The 19,066-nt window shown below is 42.4% G+C and overlaps 1 protein-coding gene across 1 annotated transcript in view; it reads left to right on the top strand.

The window, feature by feature from the left end:
• itpr3 (inositol 1,4,5-trisphosphate receptor, type 3) overlaps positions 1–19,066 on the top strand; it is a 44,025-nt gene that overhangs the window by 3,234 nt on the left and 21,725 nt on the right. Inside the window, exons 3-24 of the mRNA XM_083894795.1 lie at positions 2,374–2,444; positions 7,052–7,173; positions 7,300–7,386; positions 9,512–9,670; positions 9,799–9,897; positions 10,440–10,523; positions 10,669–10,815; positions 10,896–10,991; positions 12,265–12,309; positions 12,479–12,621; positions 12,709–12,808; positions 13,248–13,408; positions 13,902–14,043; positions 14,131–14,295; positions 14,384–14,556; positions 14,641–14,760; positions 15,518–15,590; positions 15,685–15,800; positions 16,243–16,494; positions 17,168–17,312; positions 17,405–17,549; positions 18,084–18,289. Of these exons, the coding sequence (XP_083750921.1) occupies positions 2,374–2,444; positions 7,052–7,173; positions 7,300–7,386; positions 9,512–9,670; positions 9,799–9,897; positions 10,440–10,523; positions 10,669–10,815; positions 10,896–10,991; positions 12,265–12,309; positions 12,479–12,621; positions 12,709–12,808; positions 13,248–13,408; positions 13,902–14,043; positions 14,131–14,295; positions 14,384–14,556; positions 14,641–14,760; positions 15,518–15,590; positions 15,685–15,800; positions 16,243–16,494; positions 17,168–17,312; positions 17,405–17,549; positions 18,084–18,289 (2,851 nt within the window). The remainder of the gene's footprint in view (positions 1–2,373; positions 2,445–7,051; positions 7,174–7,299; positions 7,387–9,511; positions 9,671–9,798; positions 9,898–10,439; positions 10,524–10,668; positions 10,816–10,895; positions 10,992–12,264; positions 12,310–12,478; positions 12,622–12,708; positions 12,809–13,247; positions 13,409–13,901; positions 14,044–14,130; positions 14,296–14,383; positions 14,557–14,640; positions 14,761–15,517; positions 15,591–15,684; positions 15,801–16,242; positions 16,495–17,167; positions 17,313–17,404; positions 17,550–18,083; positions 18,290–19,066) is intronic.

The raw sequence follows: 19,066 nt of genomic DNA, 5'->3' as shown, positions 1-19,066 counted from the left end.
TACTATGAGACACTGTGGGACATAGTAACACACAATGAGACACTATGAGACACTGTGGGACATAGTTACACACTGTGAGACACTGTGGGACATAGGTAGACATTGTGAGACACTGTTATACCACACTGTGGGACGTAGTGAGACACTGTTGGACATAGTTACACACTGTGAGACACTGTTGGACATAGTTACACACTGTGGGACATAGTTACACACTGTGGGACATAGTTACACACTGCGAGACACTGTTGGACATAGTTACACACTGTGGGACAAAGTTACACACTGTGAGACATAGTTACACACTGTGGGACACGGTGGGACATAGTTACATGCTGTGAGACACTGTGAGACAGATAAACACTGTGGGACACTGTGGGACATAGTTACACACTGTGAGACACTGTGGGGCATAGTTACACACTGTGAGACACTGTGGGACATAGTTACACGCTGTGAGACACTGTGAGACATAGATAAACACTGTGGGACACTGTGGGACATAGTTACACACTGTGGGACATAGTTACATGCTGTGAGACATAGTTACACACTGTGGGACATAGTTACACTGTGAGACACTGTGGGACATAGTTACACACTGTGGGACACTGTGGGACATAGTAACACACTGTGAGACACTGTGGGACATAGTTACACACTGTGGGACACTGTGGGACATAGTAACACACTGTGAGACAGTGAGACAATATGACATAGACTAACTGAGACAGACCACACACACACACACACAAAGGAGCTGATTGGCTGTTGTCGTAGCGATGGTGAAGTCAAAGTCAGATGAAATCATCCAGAGAGAGAAGAAGAAGAAGAAGAAAGAAACGACAGAACAAACAGAATCGAGTGAAGAGAGAAAGAAAGAGGAAAAATGAAGGGATGAGACGATTATTGTTATTGGTTAATTATTATTTATTAATTGTCTAAAACTTGAAACTGGTTATTACTGAGGTTAGTATTTCAAATTCAAATTGTCTCAGAAAAAAAGGAGAAATCAGTCGGACACAAGAGAGAAGCATCAAAGAGAGAAAAACGAGGAAAAATAATCTTTAAAAATGGTTGTAGGTGAACACGCCGTCTGACCACACCTGAACTCCTAAACACTGATCCCAGAAAAGATTAGCTCACACACACACACACACACACACACACACACACACACACACACACACACACTGGCCTCCTGCAGAATGCAGCTAATGTGTGTATGAATGGACAGATAATCCTGCTGACTGCTGTCTGTCTGCTCCCTGTGTGTGTGTGTGTGTGTGTGTGTGTGTGTGTGTGTGTGTGTGTGTGTGTGTGTGTGTGTGTGTGTGTGTGTGTGTGTGTGTGTGTGTGTGTGTGTGTGTGTGTGTGTGTGTGTGTGTGTGTGTGCGTGCGCGCGCGTGCGTGCGTGTGTGTGTGTGTGTGTGTCATGATCTTGAATCAGGTACAAAGTCATGAAATAAATAAATAAATAAACCCAGTCTTAGTAGAATGGCTCACTATTTGGCAGTGAGACTGTTGGTGGATGTATAGAATGGCTCACTCTTTGGCAGTAGGTTTGTTGGTGGATTTATAGAATGGCTCACTATTTGGCAGCGAGTCTGTTGGTGGATGTATAGAATGGCTAACTATTTGGCAGTGAGTCTGTTGGTGGATGTATAGAATGGCTCACCAGTGAGTCTGTTGGTGGATGTATAGAATGGCTCATTATTTGGCAGTGGATCTGTTGGTGGATGTATAGAATGGCTCATTATTTGTCAGTGCGTCTGTTGGTGGATTTATAGAATGGCTCATTATTTGGCAGCAAATCTGCTGGTGGATTTATAGATTGGCTCATCATTTGGCAGTGAGTCTGTTGGTGGATGTATAGAATGGCTAACTATTTGGCAGTGAGTCTGTTGGTGGATGTATAGAATGGCTCACCAGTGAGTCTGTTGGTGGATGTATAGAATGGCTCATTATTTGGCAGTGGATCTGTTGGTGGATGTATAGAATGGCTCATTATTTGTCAGTGCGTCTGTTGGTGGATTTATAGAATGGCTCATTATTTGGCAGCAAATCTGTTGCTGGATTTATAGAATGGGTCATTATTTCGCAGTGAGTCTGTTGGATGTATAGAATGGCTTATTTGGCAGTCAGTTTCTGGGTGGACTTATAGAATGGCTCATTATTTGGCAGTCAGTCGGTTGTGTGTTTTTTCCACTTGTCTGTTTCTGTTTATTCACCATACACTCAAATTATGATTTGTTCTCATTACTACATATCGGTAAAATCAACTTTTTATCTCATAGTTTCTTATGTTACTTGTAAATCTACAAACTCACACATTAACGTCTTTTTCTTCCTCTATGATTTTTTTTTCTGCAGGTTGGTCGATGACAGATGTGTGGTTGAACCTGCAGCCGGAGATTTGGAGAATCCTCCAAAGAAGTTCAGAGGTCAGTGTGTGTGTGTGTGTGTGTGTGTGTGTGTGTGTGTGTGTGTGTGTGTGTGTGTGTGTGTGTGTGTGTGTGTGTGTGTGTGTGTGTGTGTGTGCGTGCGTGCGTGCGTGCGTGCGTGCGTGCGTGCGTGTGTGCGTGTGCGTGTGCGTGTGTGTGTGTGTCAGTCATATAGTTTTATGGTACATTATTGAGCGGTTTCACAGTGTGGTTGTAAATATTTGACTAAATCTGAGCACAGACGACAGAACAATGACACATTGTCATGTTTGCATGTTTATTGATGTTTACAGATGATGTAAAAGGGTTCAGTATCAGCAGGAAACCTGAACGTGATTATTTATTATGAACAAGAAGCTGCACCGTGAGTTTCTCACATCATTTACTTTAAATGAGAAAAATGCATGTTTAGCTGTTTTGTTATGAATAGAGCATATGTCCAGTATATGGATATTATATCTGTATGGGACAAGATACAGTCTTAGATTTTGGATATCATCATGTCATGATAAAGTAAAATAGTATTTATCATCATGAATACATTTAGAATTAAGTTATTATTCATAAGACATATCACCCAGCCTAGAACTGCTCATGATTTGTCAGTCAGTCTCTGGGTGGATGTATAAAATGGCTCATTATTTGGCAACCAGTCTTTTGGTGGATGTCTAGAATGGCTCATTATTTGGCAGTCAGTGTTTTGGTGGATGTAGAAAATGGCAAATTATTTGTCAGTCAGTGTCTGGGTGGATGTATAAAATGGCTCATTTTTTGTCAACCAGTCTTTTGGTAGATGTCTAGAATGGCTCATTATTTGGCAGCCAGTTTTTTGGTAGATGTCTAGAATGGCTCATTATTTGGCAGTCAGTGTTTTGATGGATGTCTATAATGGCTAATTATTTGACATTTGAGTCTCGGTGGATTTACAGAATGGGCTCATTATTTGGCAACCAGTCTCTTGGTGGGTTTACAGAATGGCTCACTTTTTGGCAGTCCGTCATGGTGGCTCAACAGATACACAAACATACACAGATTATTTATCAGACGTATCACCCAGCGCTGCTGTCGTTTTTTTTGTCACATTCATGAATCTTAAGAGCGCGTGTTTTTATTTCTTGTAACTTCTTGAAAATCAACTTTTCAACAGAAGTTTGTTCTTTAGCTGCTTCATGTTCAGTTTCAGTTAATCATCTGACGACATGCAAATGTGTTCAGTTTGTGAGCGTTTACTTTGGATCTCGTCGTCAGACGCCTGAAGGGAAACGAGCTCCCGTTCACCACCGTACGTTATCGTGTTTGTTCTGCCTGAAATGTGGCAAACAGCCTCAGGTGTTGTATAAATACATCAATAATAGTTCTGAACATGAAGTGACACAACACTGACACGACATCTGTCACCCTCAGGTCAGAACTTTGCTACAGACAATGAGAATGAAGTCCAGAGAACAAACACTGTGTATCTTCCTCTATGTTTATGTTTAAGTGTTTGCCACAAGAACCACATTAAAATAACATCCACTGTACACACACACACACACAGTGAGAGTGAAAGTGTGTTTAATCTACAGGATCTGCTGGAGGAGAGTCAATATTTACCTCTCTCTGTCTCTCTCTCTCTCTCACTACTAAACACATTGTACCATCACGAGGCCTCGTCCTCTGAACTAAAGATGAGGTTTAACTACAGGTTTATGTTTATACAGAAATGCAGCGTTGTAACGTAACAGAGTACAAATACTGTACTTACTGTACTTAAGTAAGAAATTCACATATCTGTAGTTTACCTTGTTATTTATATTTCTAGCAGCTTGTAATTTTACTCGACTACAGTATCTCCAACTGTCTTTGTCACTCGTTACTACCAAATAAAACCAGAAGAAGAAGAAGAGTTGGTATTATGGTCTGTATTTATAGAGCTTTTCTGGTCTTGATGAACTGCTTTACACATTCACACTCTGCAACATGGGCTAAGATCACACTCACTTACTCACACTAAGACTCTCGCTCACACTCTCACTCACACACTAACACTCTCACTCACACTCACTAACTTACACTATCTCTCACTCTCTCACTCACACATTTAGACTCTCGCTCACACTCTCACTCACACTCACACTCACTCATTCACTCACTCACTCACACACACTCACTAACTTACACTATCTCTCACTCACTCTCTCACACTAACACTCTCACTCACTCACACTCACTAACTTACACGTTCACTCCCTCATACTTGGTCACTCACACTCACTCACTAACACTCTCACTCACTCACACTGACTGACTCACTCACTCACTCACTCACTCACTCACTCATACTCTCACTCACTAACTTACACTCTCACTCACTAACTTACACTCACACTCACTCACTCTCTCTCTCACTCACTCACGCTCTCACTCACTAACTTACACTCTCACTCACTCACACTCGCTCACTCACACACTCACTCTCACTCACTAACTTACACTCACTCACACTAACTCACTCACACTCTCACTCACTCACTCACTCACTCACTCACTAATACTCACACTCACTCACTCACACACACTCTCACTCATTCACAGTTTCACACTTACTCACTCACTCTTTTAATTAAGTAATATTATTAAAAAAGTGTTACTTTAAGGTACTTTATACTGGACTGGCAGTGAGCAGCCCTGTCACTGTCACGTGTTATACCGTCTTCTCGTGTGAACACGGCGAGGACCAGCGTCGTCATGTCATGTGACCGTCACCACGTTCACTATCGGAGGAAACTGACGTACTGCAGCTTTAACCGTGGGTCACGTTGACAGGGTTTGACAGCAGGACCGAGTTTGGTTTCAGGGCAGAAAGAAGTCTCTGGATTACACTCTCACACACTCCGAGATAGGATTAGTGTCGGATGCTTCACCAGTTTGATGTTCGGAAACCTAAACAGCCAATTAGTGTCAGGTTCACAGTCCGCTGACCAATCACCAGCCTGGAACTGATCACTGACAGACGTCATGTGACTCACAAAAAGGATGCTGTAGGTCATATGTGTACATTTACATGTGTCTGTGATTTTTCCTTGTCACTGAGACCCACAACTGTCATGTTAAAGGGAGAGTTCAGGTTTTATTTCAGGGCGTCGGTTTGAAGTACTGCCTTAAGATCGCTGAGAAACGAGCATAAAAACATGGCTGCCAGAGGGGAAAAACAAGTTAACACAGATTTTAATTGCTTAACAAAAGACTCGGCTTATAAAATCTGCGTCAGTTTAAGCCTATGATATCTTAAAAACATGTTCACGTCTTTATCTCACTGTGAGACAGACTTTTCCAACAGGAAACTGAAGTTTGTAAACCGCTCACTCTCCCACACCAAAGTCCAAAGAGATTGGTGATTTAAGCTTGTGGGGAGCTGGTGTGTCACCTCTGGCGCTAGCTGCTAATATTATATAATATTAGCATCGGTTCCTTATAACTTATACTATCATTCAGCATTGTACTTTGTTAATTTTAGCATTTAAATCCCCTACGTTGCAGCCTGAGACACTGAATCTCATGCTCTGTGAAAACAAAATGAAAAACACAGATTTTATCCACTTAACAAAAGACTTAGTTCATTAAATGTAGGTCAGTTTACGGCCCCGTCCCAATAGCTTTCCCTTAAATTTTCCACTTGGTGCCTTCCCTATGGAATTGGGACACCACTATATGCAAATTAGCGTAGTTAACGCAACGAACGTGTTAACCTACGTCCCAGTTCTAGCGGTGGAGCGTGCTGCTATTTTCATTCAGGAAAAATGCCAGAGGAGCCGGCTGTTTTGTTTTTCTCCGTCCTCGTAAACGCTATATCACGAATGTGATTGAAATCTGACAAGTCCAGGGTATTTGTGTTCAAGTGAACACCGTTACACACGTCCAAAACACTGACAAAACTACCCAGATGGAGCAGAGCTAGCTAGCGGCTATTTGCAGAGTGCTTCGAGATCGTTTTACCCGTCATGTAGCTCTTCATGATGGCAAATGCTCTCAAAACACTCTGCAAATAGCCGCTAGCTAGGTAGCTAGTTAGCTAACTGCTTTCATAAATCGTCACTTATTTTCTGCCATTAGTGTTCAAAGCTCAACGGTCCTTTGGATGTATATCAAACCAACATATTCCAACACATTTCGACATTGTAACGTGCTTATTTGCGAAAATTATCAGCCCGCTCGCTGAATTTGCAAAGCATCATGGGTAATTTCATTTTCCACTTTGTTTTTAAGCCTGCATCAGAGCTCACTACATTTTGAGGGTTGATTATAACGGCAAAATCCCACTACCCCTTGCTCCCAGCTACACATGAACGCGCAAAATTTAGGGTAAGGGGAAAAATGTAGGGTTAGGGGAGATATTGGGACGGGGCCTAAGTCTACGATATCTTAAAAACATGTCCACGTCTTTATCTTCACTGTTAGACAGACTTTTCCAACAGGAAACTGAAGTTTGTAAAGCCCTCACTCTCCCACACCAAAGTCCACAGAAGAGCTGACTACGTGTTTGTCGTTCAGACATATTTCAAAGAACCTAAAGTGTCATGTGTTCACTGTGTTGTGTTTGTGTTTGTGTTTGTGTTTCTGCTCAGACTGTCTGTTCAAGGTCTGTCCCATGAGCCGCTACTCGGCTCAGAAACAGTTTTGGAAAGCCAAACAAGCCAAACATGAGAAGGACAAGATCGCAGATGTGGTCCTGCTGCAGAAGCTGCAGGTAAAACACACACACACACACACACACACACAAACGATGGAGCTAGGCTAGCAGTTTCCCTCTGCTTCCCAGGCTTTGTGCTAAGCTAACACGCGTTCTGTGTGTATGTGCGTTTCTTTCTTGCAGCATGCGTCCAACCTGGAGCAGAAGCAGAACGAAACTGAGAACAAGAAAGTCCACGGAGACGTTGTCAAATATGGAACCGTCATACAGGTAACGACGAGGTGTTTAAAAAATCACGGTGAAAAACACACAAATTAAATGCAACGTCGCATCACACAAGCACACTTCAAAGAGGCCGTACTATCCCTTTAATGACTCAATGAGACACAAACAAACACGGCTGCAGACACACACACACACACACATTCTGCAGATGATTAGTTGACCACAAGCTGATTTTCATATTTATATTTGCAACGAACAAACAAACTCCGGACTCGTCGGGGCGCGAACACGTCATGTATGTTTCGACACAGTCGCGATGTGTGTTTGTGACACGCCTCGACACGTCTGCGCGCACATGCATGCACACGCATGCACACACACACACGCACTCACGCACGCACGCACGCACACGCACACGCACACACACACACACGTGGCACACAGTCAAGTGTGCAGGTGCATAAACAATGCTGTTGTCAGAACATTCAGATAGGGCGACACCCGTTACCATGACAACCTGGTGATTCACACCTCTCCCCCCCCCCCATTTCTTTCAAAGACACCATGCACTCGTATGTGTGTATGAACGCACACGCACACACACACACACACACACACACACACACAAACTGAACCTTTACACCTTCTCTCAACAGTGTCCTCACTATGTCAGATATTTATCTCTAAGTGGTCCCCACAAACACACAAATACAAGTGAATACACACACTGACAGGCTGGGTGTGGTTCCTGCTGAGTAAGATTGTTAAGATATGTGTAGTGTGTGTGTGTGTGTGTTTGTCAAAGGTGTGGAATGTGTAACACTCTTTTAATCTGCAGAGCAAATAATCACCAAAAAGTGAAGCTCTCACTTGTTAAAACACACACACACAGACACACATCAGATAACTTATAGGTACAGGCTGGTCAGGCTGCATATTGCAGTGGAGTGTCTCTCACCTCACCTTCCCCCCTTTTAAGCATGTTAATCTATCATTAAAACTTAAAAGATGTTTAATTGTTGTTGTTTTATCTTCCATTTCTACCTCTATGTAAATAACGTCACATAAATCTTACGCACTGGACCTTTAACTCTCATGTTTTTTTAATAGATTGTTTAATAAATCAGTTTAATAAACTTTGTTCTTAGTTTAAGTGCTAACAACCAACTTGAAAATTCATGAACTGGCCCTTTAATCAGATAACAGTGGTTAGTGTTAGCATTACAGTTAGGTTTGTTTGCTAACTAGCAAGCTAATCTAAACACATGTATGACTTTGGTCTCACATGAAAACAATAAAACAACATGTCAACAGACACCAGTAAGACAATAGTGTCCCGTGTTTACGACACAAAATGGCAATCTAGCTATAAAATAAATCTACAGCGGTAAAACATGCTCTAAGTGTTAACGTTGACAACTTTGCTCTCAACTTTGGAATTTACAGCTTCCAAGTACAACTGGTGTGCACTATTATTGTGGCAAGCTAACTAGTTAGCTAGGCAGCTTCATTTTCTTTATCCCACCAAGAATGGGACCGTATCTATGTTCCCCGGGTCCTATGTTCCCCGCTTTGTATGTGACCGGGGAACATAGGACCTTTTTTGGGAAAAACGGGGAACATAGGACCCAGGGAACATAGGTACGTCCCCCCAAGAATAAGCTAGCTAGACACAAATCTAACAACCAGATGGCAAGTAAGTTATTGGGGCTAGCTAATTAGCTAACGCCTTCCATTTTACTAGAAGTTTAATGTCAACTAATTAGCATCTTTGTTTTTTCTGAAAATTTTTATTTAAACAGGAACATGCTATTTGGACATAAAGCTAACAACCTGATATTAACTAGGTTATTGTGGCTAGCTCTCTTTTTATCCAAAGAAAAAGTAGCTGAGCAGAAAGCTAGCATCAAGTAAAAGTATGCTAACGTTGCCCCAGAAGTTATTATATTATTTTATTTATTTATTTTAATTGAAAAGCGAAAAACTAAAAGCTAACAGCCTAGTGTGTTTTCTAGTTCCCACAGAACAGTCAGGTTCTTTGGTGGTTAATGTTAGCATTATAGCTCCATTTAACGATTATGAAACAACTAGTGTTTGAAGGTTTATAAAGGTGAATGAGTGAACATTAATGACCACATCAATGACCACATGTGTCCTCCTCTGTGTCCAGCTGCTCCACATGAAGAGTAACAAGTATCTGACGGTGAACAAGCGTCTGCCGGCTCTGCTGGAGAAGAACGCCATGAGGGTCACTCTGGACGGGACGGGCAACGAGGGCTCGTGGCTCTTCATCCAGCCATTCTGGAAGCTCCGCGCCACCGGAGACAACGTAAACACATTGCACAACGTTATTGTTACATTACAGTACAACGTGTCAACAGGAAGTGCAGGTGGACAGACGGGAAGTCCGGCAAATATAAGAAGGATAGAAATTAAATAACATTATTTTTTTTCCAGGTGGTGGTCGGAGACAAAGTCATCCTGAACCCGGTGAACGCCGGTCAACCACTGCACGCCTCCAACTATGAACTGACCGACCATCCAGGCTGCAAGGAGGTGACACACACAGACACACACATTACAACAAGTGCCTAATGCTTTCCTTAACCTTAACCCAATTCTAACCCATAACCAGGTCTTAACCCTGAAAAAAACATTTAAAGTTCTGTGTCCCAGACAAAATGTCCCCACAAAGATAGGTTTGTATATTTTTCGGACCTTACAAATATATAAATACAAATACGTGTGCACACAAACTTCTTTTTATATCTAATTGAGGACACCTCATTGACATAATACACACCTATGCCCCTTATCTTAACCTTAACCATCACAGCTAAGTGCCCAACCCTTAACACTTAACCCTAAAACCAGGTCTTAACCCTGAAAAATCCCTTTAAAATTATGAGGCCTTGGCAAAATGTCCTCACAAAGATAGTTACAAGTACACAAGACACACAGTGTCACTACAGTAATTGTATGGTTTTTAAATGATGGTTGCAGCAATTCATTTTAAACTTAACTGAAGAGAAACTACATTTGTTGAATACAGACACACACACTAACACCATGTAATGTTTGTCTTGCTCCCTCTGCAGGTGAACTCGGTGAACTGCAACACCAGCTGGAAGATCAACCTGTTTATGATGTTCAGTGACCACAGAGAAGAAGTCCTCAAAGGAGTGAGTGGACACACAATAGGATCAAATATATACGACACTGATTAGTAGATTAGTAAATTAGTGTATAATTTCACTATTTATACATCTGACTGTATATACACCACATACAGTACATATAGTTACTTTGTCTCTCTCTCTGTCTCAGGGCGATGTGGTGCGTTTGTTTCACGCAGAGCAGGAAAAGTTTCTGACGTGTGACGAGTACAAAAGTAAACTCCACGTTTTCCTGCGAACGACGCTGAGACAGTCCGCGACGTCAGCGACCAGCTCCAATGCTCTGTGGGAGGTCGAGGTACACATACACACGCACACACAAACACACACACACACGTGGTGAGTTTCCTCTGAAGTGTCTTCTGATTGGCCCGCCAGGTCGTCCATCATGACCCGTGTCGTGGGGGGGCGGGGCACTGGAACAGCCTCTACCGCTTCAAACACCTGGCCACTGGCAACTACCTGGCTGCTGAGGTAACCATGGCAACACTGGATAGTGGGGTTTGTTTGTTTTTGTTTTGTTTAGTTTTTTTTGTTGTTGTTTTTTTTTTTACTGTAATGTTTGTGGAACCTCAAAAGTAACCATGGTGACCGAGAGGCAGTTTTTGTCATTAAGATGGCCGCCACTTTCCAGGGTCATGGTGACAATTTGTGTGTGGATGGATGGATGGATTGACACATGAATGGTTGGATGGATGGATGGTTAAATGATGGATGTTGGGTGGATGATAGTTGAATAGATGGATAGATGGTTAAATGGGTCGATGATGTTAAATGGATGGATGGCTGGATGGATGGTTAAATTATGGATAGTTGAATAGATAGATGGATGGTGCAATGGGTCAATGATGGATGGATGGTTAAATGGGTTGATGGATGTTAAATGGTTGGATGATGGATGGATGGTTGAATAGATGGATAGATGTTAAACGGATGGATGAAATTGAATGGATGGTTGGTTAAATGGGTGGATGATGTTAAATGGTTGGCTGATGGATGAATGGTTAAATGATGGATGTTGATAGTTGAATAGATGGTTAAATGGGTGGATGATGTTAAATGGTTGGATGATGGATGAATGGTTAAATGATGGATGTTGATAGTTGAATAGATGGTTAAATGGGTGGATGATGTTAAATGGTTGGATGGATGGATGGACGGTTAAATGATGGATAGCTGAGTGGATGGATGGTTGAATAGATGGTTAAATGGGTCAATGATGTTAAATGGTTGGATGATGGATGGATGGTTAAATGATGGATAGTTGAATAGATGGTTAAATGGGTGGATGATGTTAAATGGTTGGTTGGATGGATGGATGGTTAAATGGGTCAATGATGTTAAATGGTTGGTTGGATGGATGGATGGATGGTTAAAAGGGTCGATGATGTTAAATGGTTGGATGGATGGCTGAATGGATGGATGGTTAAATGGTTGGATGATGGATGGATGGTTAAATGATGGATAGTCGAATAGATGGATGGATGGTTAAATGGGTTGATGATGGCTGGCTGAGTGGACAGATGGTTGAATAGATGGATGGATGTTAAATGGTTGGATGATGGATGTCTGACTGGATGGATGGTTGAATAGATGGATAGATGTTAAACGGATGGATGATGGATGGTTGATTGGATGGATGGTTAAATGGGTCAATGATGTTTAATGGTTGAATGGATAGATGGATGTTAAATGGATGGATGGATGGATGGATGGATGCTAACATATCACTTCGTCGTTGTTTCAGGAGAATCCAGGTTATAAAGGAGACAACGCAGAGATTTCGCCCTCGGTGAGTTTTTCTCGCTCTTAAATGAAACAACATCGTCAAGGGAAACTTTCTTGAAAATCAAAGTTGACGAGTTTTGACGCTTTTACTGATGATTTCAAAACTTCATTTAAGTTGTATATTTTGGTGGAAGGTGAGGTGAGCCTCACCCTTAACTCTGACCTCTCCACAGATGGAAGGTAGTCGTAGCAACAAGCGCTCCCTTGGCGAGAGAATCAAGTACAAACTGGTGGCGGTGCCTCATGGGAACGACATCGCCTCGCTGTTCGAGCTGGACCCGACCACACTGCAGAAGACCGACTCATTCGTACCCCGGTAGGTTTTGTCAACAGCACGTCCGTCGTTTTACGTGTCATATCGGCCGAAGAACTGGACGACTGATGCGGTCACTTTTTCTTCCAGAAATTCCTACGTACGACTGCGACATCTGTGCACCAACACCTGGATCCAGAGCACCAACGTCCCCATTGACATTGACGAGGAGAGACCCATCAGGCTCATGGTGAGCTGTTTTGTTATCATCTTAGTTGAAATGTATAACTCTGTAAAATTCATAAAACTAAATGACAAATATGTATATTGACTTCAAGGTGATGCCAGTTGGAAACAAACCATATTTTAAACAAACATTAATGTTTAATGTTGTCACAAATGTCGTTTACATCCTCTGGATGACGGATGTTGGGATTTCCTGGAGGAAATATCCAATAGCCTTTGACACATTTCTGTCAAACTGATTTCAGAGCTACACTTGAAATATTGATGAAATATGGTCCAACAATTGTGTGAAGTCTTTTTGTAAGAAGACGGATGCCAAAGTCTCTCTGGGCATTTTCAAGAACTTCTTCTGTTGATGTCCCAGTCAAACATGTCCCAAAAAAGAAAAATAATTGACATGTGTGCTAAATATCTGTGTTAACCTCCATCTCCCCTTCTTCAAGTTGGGAACGTGTCCCACTAAAGAGGACAAGGAGGCCTTTGCCATCGTCTCTGTACCCGTCATGGAGATCAGAGATCTGGACTTTGCCAATGACGCCAGCGCCATGTTGAGCACAGTGGTCGACCAGTTCAACAAGGGCTTCATCAGCCAGAACGACCGCAGGTACAACATGGAGACGTTTGGAGATGAAAATCAATTGCTATGCAGATGATAGCCAAATGTATGTTTTTGTAGTCAGAAGACCCTCAACCTCCTTATCTGTCTATAAGAAAGACATAGATCAATGTGAAGCTGTGTTTCCTCTGAGTGGAACCGGTTGGTTCAGAACAGTAGGGTACAATGTTTTTATGGGAGGGAGGATTTCCAAAAATACCAAAATAACCAGCCCCAGCCAAATCATTCTTTGGCACCCTTCCCTTGGGGGTAAAATGGTCGGTACGTCAGGGTGGAGCTCGACTGCACGAAAACACAAATGTGACCCAGGACTTTACCTTTCCAAACCGTACCATGCTGTACCAAATGTATAATTCACTCCACTCTGCTCCACTGCGGCTGTAATTATAATAAGTGTATTAGCTTATTACAAAGAATTACCCAGGAGATATGAGATGGCGCAAACAAGTTAATCCTTAACATCATTTGATGTTGTCTTCAGATTTGCCATCAAGCTGCTGGAGGACATGGTTTTCTTTGTGGCAGACGTGGTCAACAGTGGTCAGCCTGTGCTAGATGTGGTCATGACCAAAGCCAACAGGGAGCGACAGAAGCTAATGAGGGAGCAGAACATCCTCAAACAGGTGAGATCTGAGAATGAGAGCGGACTCATGACACTGAGACAGAAACTGACACCGATACCAACTCTCTGTATGTATGTGTGTGGTTAGGTCTTTGGCATCCTGAAGGCTCCCTTTAAGGACCGTGGAGGAGGGGAGGGTGCCTTGTTGTGTCTGGAAGAGCTGGCCGACCAGAAGAACGCCCCCTACCAGTACATGTTCCGACTCTGCTACAGGGTTCTCAGGCACTCGCAGGAGGACTACCGCAAGAACCAGGTGAGGACTCAGTGAGGAATTACATTTTTAACCTTAAACAGTGTGCAGACAAACCATACGGATGCCTGTTTCCCCCTCCCCTCTGTAGGAGCACATAGCGAAGCAGTTCGGTGTGATGCAGAGTCAGATCGGCTACGACATCCTGGCTGAGGACACCATCACCGCTCTGCTGCACAACAACCGCAAACTGCTAGAGAAGCACATCACCAAGACTGAGGTGGAAACCTTCGTCAGTCTGGTCCGCAAGAACCGTGAGCCCAGGTATTCATGTAGGGGAGCAGATCACTACTGCTGTTAACTTTCTGTCAAATGATTGGTTGTAATATGAGTGTTTTTGTGTTACAGGTTTCTGGACTACCTGTCTGACCTGTGTGTGTCCAACAACGTGGCCATTCCTGTCACTCAGGAGCTGATCTGTAAATGTGTGCTAGACCCCAAACACCAGGACATCCTCATCAAAACTGAGTGAGTGGAGGGAGGGGAAGTGGAGCTATACTTTAAAGGGATAGTTCGGAATTTTGGACATAAGACCTATTTTACAACTCAGCCCGTGTGATGGAGAGGTCTGAAGACGTTTTCAAGAAATTTCATTCAGTTCTTCTAGTTGCGGAGTTCACTGGTGCTATGGCTAGCGCAAGTCAATGGTACCTGCTAGCATGGCATTAGAAACACTCATACCGACTCCACAGTGCACCCGAGGCAAATCAATTGTAACGGCAGACTATCGATGTACATATCTGTGTTGATAGAATAATATTTGAAACAAAACTAACCTCGCATCGCATGAATTTTTTAGGGACTACTTTCTCAGCAGCAGCAGAATCAGTCCGCCGCTGCCATAGCCTAACAGGAAGTATGACGCGCTGCTGCTGCTGCTGAGACATAAATCCTTCAAATTGCAAGGTTGGTTTTATTTCAAACATTCTATCAACACAGATATGTACATTGATAGTCTGCCGTTACAATTGATTTGCCTCGGGTGCACTGTGGAGTCGGTATGAGTGTTTCTAATGCCATGCTAGCAGGTACCATTGACTTGCGCTAGCCGTAGCACCAGCGAACTCGGCAACTAGAAGAACTGAAGGAAATTTCTTGAAAACGTCTCCAGACGTCTCCATCACACCGGGTGAGTTGGAAAATAGGTCTTATGTCAAAAATTAATTTTTGTCTGGACAGCCTCTAACTCTGTGTCTTTGTGTTCACATTTCCACTCTCCCTCCAGACGTCGAGTCCCAAAAGAGCTGCACCCGGGAGTCGAGGGTGACTACATGGATGACTACGGAGATGATGATGAGGTTGGGGCAGACCTGGGAAACCTGACTTCTTAAAGACACCATCAATCCTTTCAGGGAATAGTGCCTTAAAATAACTTGTGTGCTCTTTGTTTAGGTGTGGCTGGTGTGGACAGACAAGACCAATGAGAAGCAGGAGAAGGGCATCAGACAGCTCGCTCAGGAGGCGAGGCAGGGAAACGCTCACGATGAGAACGTTCTCACTTACTACAGGTAGACACCCAAGTGGATCTGTGAACATCCACAGAGATTTTAACAGAGATCTGGTCATCCAAAATCCTGGGGTCTGGTTCACGAGTGAGGGAAGGAAGCGTGAGATTGGCCGGAGAATCAGAGCAGTGGGATCAGAATTGCGTCCACTCTGTTGTGACGAAAAGGGAGCTGAGCCAAAAGGCAAAGTTTTTGATCTACCGATCGATAGTTCCTACCTTGTTGATGATGGATGGATGAACTATTTTTATTGTTGGTATTACTATAGTTGTAGTACTATTTTACTGCAGTAAAAGCCATGATTTAACTTCTGGAAACCATAAAGATCCACAGGAGATTTCATTAGTGTCTTATTCCATGTCAAACTTTTGGACAAATCTTCCCCCTCTGTTAAGTATTTGCTGTGATAACGTCATTAACGGAAACCTTCTCTGGACTTGCTCAGGTACCAGCTGAAGCTCTTCGCGCGCATGTGTTTGGACCGTCAGTATCTGGCCATTGATGAGATCTCCAAGCAGCTGGACGTGGAGCTCATCTTCCTGTGCATGATGGATGAGACGCTGCCCTTTGACATCCGCGCCTCCTTCTGTCGCCTCATGCTTCATGCTCACGTGGACCGAGACCCTCAGGAGCTAGTGACCCCTGTCAAATTCGCCCGCCTCTGGACGGAGATCCCAACCTCCATCACCATCAAAGAGTTGGTAGACTTTAATACTTCATGAAAATGCGATGGGAATTACTAAAGTGCAATCTTATTTTTTTTATCACTAGCCCAAGGCTTTTGCCAATAGTTTCCAGATGTACTCATTTAGCATCTTCTGTAAGAGCCTCAGTAGCTCAGATTGTAAAGCATCAGACTTTTAATCTGAGGTCCAGGGTTCAAGTCCCTGTTAAGGTGATGGACCTCTCTTCAGTGTTCATATTAACCTTTTCTATGTGGTAATTCACAATAAGATGCCACTGGTTCCAAACAAGCCTTCAAGTGCAAAGTTGCCCAGACATGGCATTTTCCAAGTCTGGGCCGTCTTAGTCAGTTCTAAGCCTTGATATCTATCCTGAAAGTGTCTCTTGCAAGTTAACAAGCATTCAAGTACAGGAGGGTTCTGTTGTACCCATCAACAAGTGAGCAAACATCACCCTCCAATCTCTTCCACCACAAGCATCCTTGTCTCCTTAATTCTGTTGAATTGAGGGAATAATATATTTTTTCTACCAGAGATACTTTGTTATCCATAGGAGGCCGTTTTGAAGCCTGTGGAGCTCCGGTGGACGAGCATCAGACTTTTAATCTGAAGGTCGAGTGTTCAAATACCTGTCCAGATATTCCTCTGTCAGGAGTTCACCTTTGTTCTCATGTCTGTCATTCCTAGTTATGACTCCAACATGGATGACAGCCGAGACAACAAGAAGAACCGTTTCTCCAACAGCATGGCCTTCATGGAGGAGTATCTGAACAACGTTCTGAATGATGAACTGCCGTTCCACAACGAGGAGAAAAACAAACTCACATATGAGGTCTGTTCTTGCTTAACGTCCTTCTTTGATTCCATCCTTCGTTCTTGTCCTGTTCCTCCTGTGATGGTGGCTTCTGCGTCTTCTCTCTGCAGGTGGTGAGTTTGGCCAGACATTTGATTTACTTTGGATTCTACAGTTTCTTTGAGCTGCTCAGACTCACCAGAACCCTGCTGGGCATCATCGACTGTCGACCCAACCCTTTACACACTGGACTGTTGTTCCACGATGATGGATCAGGTACTTAATCAGATGAGGAGCAGATTGTCCATGATTTGTAGACTGTGGAAAACTAGAGTTTACAGAAGATACATCAGCTGTTCAGACCTCAATGTTCTCTGTTTTTCTGGAGGAACTTGATGATTTTTGTCTTTAACCTCAAGACAGATCAGTAAAAAGTATAACGAGACCAGCATTCATCACGGTTTTAATCATGAAATGACTCAACATTTCATCTTTAGAATAGGAGTCTGTAAATACTACATTGCTGTTTTCCAACTTGTTAAATGTTCAGGTTGTCAACTTAAATATAGTTGTTAAATAATATATTGTAACACAATCTTTGACTAAAACAATCAGATTTGATGTAAATACCGTTGAATATCAATGTTATTCCACAATCACAGGCACATAGTACACTACTTAATGCAGGAATATTGAGGCCAGCTAGCTAGCTGTTAAACCAGATAGGCTAAATGTAAACTAGCTAGCAACATTTCATTTTAGAGGCAATCATAATCCATGATACCTTTGTGTCCCTCTGTTTCTCTGAAGGCAAGAATGTGAAGCGCTCCATACACGGGATGGGTCAGATGATGTCCACCATGGTCCTCAACAGGAAGCAGTCACTATTTGGAGGTCCAGGTGCCAGAGGGGGGGCGGGGCTTGTGCTTGACGGACAGAGAGGTGGTAAGGACAGTATCGACAGGTTGGACCTGACGGTGATGGACACCAAGCTGAAGATACTGGAGATATTACAGGTGACTAATAACAGCCAATGAAGTAAGAATGTACTCATGATGGCCAGTTAATTAGGTACAGCTCTGCAATCTAAGTCACTCCAAAAATTAAAAAAAATAATGTTTACCAGTTAACCTGATTAATTAAACTGAATGTTGACATTATGGCAACTGATTTTGATTTCAATCTATTAAGATAAGGTACTCATTTAGGATCATGACAACTGAACTTCATATATGCCGAAATATAAAAGTGATCAAATACTGATAGTAAATCATTTAAATGTGACACCTTGTATTTCAATGTAGTAATAACTAATCTCAACTTATTGCATTAAATTTTACCAATTATGTATAAAAAAGGAAGCGCTTCATTCCATAAACATAAATTACTACTGTTAGCTAACATTAGCAAAGTTGATGTAAGTAATTTTGCTAATGTCAACTTAAATGTTAAGCGTTTAACATTAGCTAACATTAACACTTTGCATGAGAACAATGACATTTGAAGTAAACATTTAATAAGTGAATGTTTAATAAGCAAATGATGAATGTTAGCTAACATGCTTCACGTTAGCTAACAATGAGACTTACTTTTGTGAATGTTTAGCAAACAAACTGATGCTACGTAATGTATTCAAGCTAACCCCTGCTTTTGAGATTAGCCAGTGAAATAATAAATCTCCTTGCTATTGTAAACAATTAACTTCTGAGAACTGTATTTCTTTTAAAATATACTGTATTAACTGAAGATTCTTCCAGTTTCACAGTAAATATTATTATCACTGTTATAATGTG

The sequence above is a fragment of the Microchirus variegatus genome (assembly GCF_963457635.1).
Source record: "Microchirus variegatus genome assembly, chromosome: 9".
Classification (NCBI taxonomy): domain Eukaryota; kingdom Metazoa; phylum Chordata; class Actinopteri; order Pleuronectiformes; family Soleidae; genus Microchirus; species Microchirus variegatus.
This window is presented reverse-complemented; position numbering and strand designations above follow the sequence as displayed.